General features: G+C 40.2%; 1 protein-coding gene across 1 annotated transcript; it reads left to right on the top strand.

Annotated features, from left to right (window-relative positions):
* Positions 1–179: 179 nt before the first annotated feature.
* SARC_16125 (hypothetical protein) lies at positions 180–1,234 on the top strand (the record flags this gene model as incomplete). The annotated part of the gene is made up of 2 exons (XM_014289764.1): positions 180–284; positions 1,121–1,234. Coding segments are annotated over 2 exons (219 nt in total), but the record flags the coding sequence as incomplete, so codon positions are not given.
* Between the last annotated feature and the right edge of the window lie 199 nt (positions 1,235–1,433).

Here is a 1,433-nt window from a genome sequence, read left to right on the forward strand (position 1 = left end):
TAAACGTACACACATACACTAATATATATATATATATATATATAATGTTATATTCAGATACTTATCGTATAACTGCTTACCCAAATTAGCGCATGAACATCTCATCTCCGTCTGACTCTGTATAGATGCAAATGTTTAAGTACGTATTGCTTATTCAATACATTCATTCGTTATTCTAGGTAGAGCAAGACGTTGAAGAAACTACCACAGATGAGATCGTTGCGGAGCCTCTTGTTGCTGACGTGGATGTGATAGAGGAGCATACAGTCAAGGAAGAAAAGAAGGTACGCATGGACAAGTGGGGTGTTCCTAGTTATTTGTTCTCAGTACTGAATACGATACGGTTGGTTGTATTGACCTGTACTAAGTACCAAATGAATAACCTGTACAAGTCCAATTCAGTTGCATGTAGTGGTTGGTACTACGTACTATATAAATAGCCTGGACGTAATTGTACTCGAGATGGGGATGTACTGCGACTGTGGGATTGGACATCAGTGCGTCTCTACATGAGTGTGCAAGCTCGGATAAACATCTCTAGTGAGTGTGCAGTATGCAAGTTCCGGCGGTATATTGTATAAGTGACTAGAAACACCGTGTCTGTACGCTCAGTGCTGCTTGTTTATGTTTAATAAGTCTCTATGCGTGCGTGTTTAGAGGGTCTCATCACCGGCTGCTGGGCTCGTGTAGTCGAACCCTATCCATCCTACCAGTCAGAGTCATAGTAGGGTTTTTATCGGATGATACCCTCACCGTTTCGGTAGGAATTACCTACGAACACTTACTCACACACTTAGTACTGTTTCAATCTGACATGTATGTAGGCCCTTGTATACTTGCGCGTGGTTTCACCCCATTTTCCTCGCATAAGCATACTGCATCTTCACACACACAAACACACACACGCACACACACTCACTCACTCATATATATATATATATATATATATAGTATGGTCTTATTATTTATATATATATAGAGTATGGCTTATATTTTTATGATTTTTCCTCATATCTGTATTCTACTTCCTCATGTCTATACACTATTTCCTCACATGAACTTACTATTTCCACACATGTTTTCTTCACACACAGTCATCTTTACTTCTGCACTCATTCAGGTCAAGGCCGTGAAGATCCCCGAAACTCTCGACCCCGATGTACTTCTTGCTCAGGTAAAGCTCCCGTTATCTATTTCCTTGTTACCTGTATTTGTATGTGTATTAAGGGTGTAGGGTGTAGGGTTTAGGTTTTGTATATGTACTTATCACAAAGTGTGCGAGTTCTCTGGTCGGGCAGGTTGCCCAGCTAACCCCTGAATTTACCCAATGATTACCCAGGGTCCTATACTTCTACTTCAAGCACTTGCAGCCCCGCATCCCTATCCTACTCTGCAATATATATATATATATATATGTATGTATGTATGTATAT

Source organism: Sphaeroforma arctica (genome assembly GCF_001186125.1).
Source record: "Sphaeroforma arctica JP610 unplaced genomic scaffold supercont1.7408, whole genome shotgun sequence".
Taxonomy (NCBI): domain Eukaryota; class Ichthyosporea; order Ichthyophonida; genus Sphaeroforma; species Sphaeroforma arctica.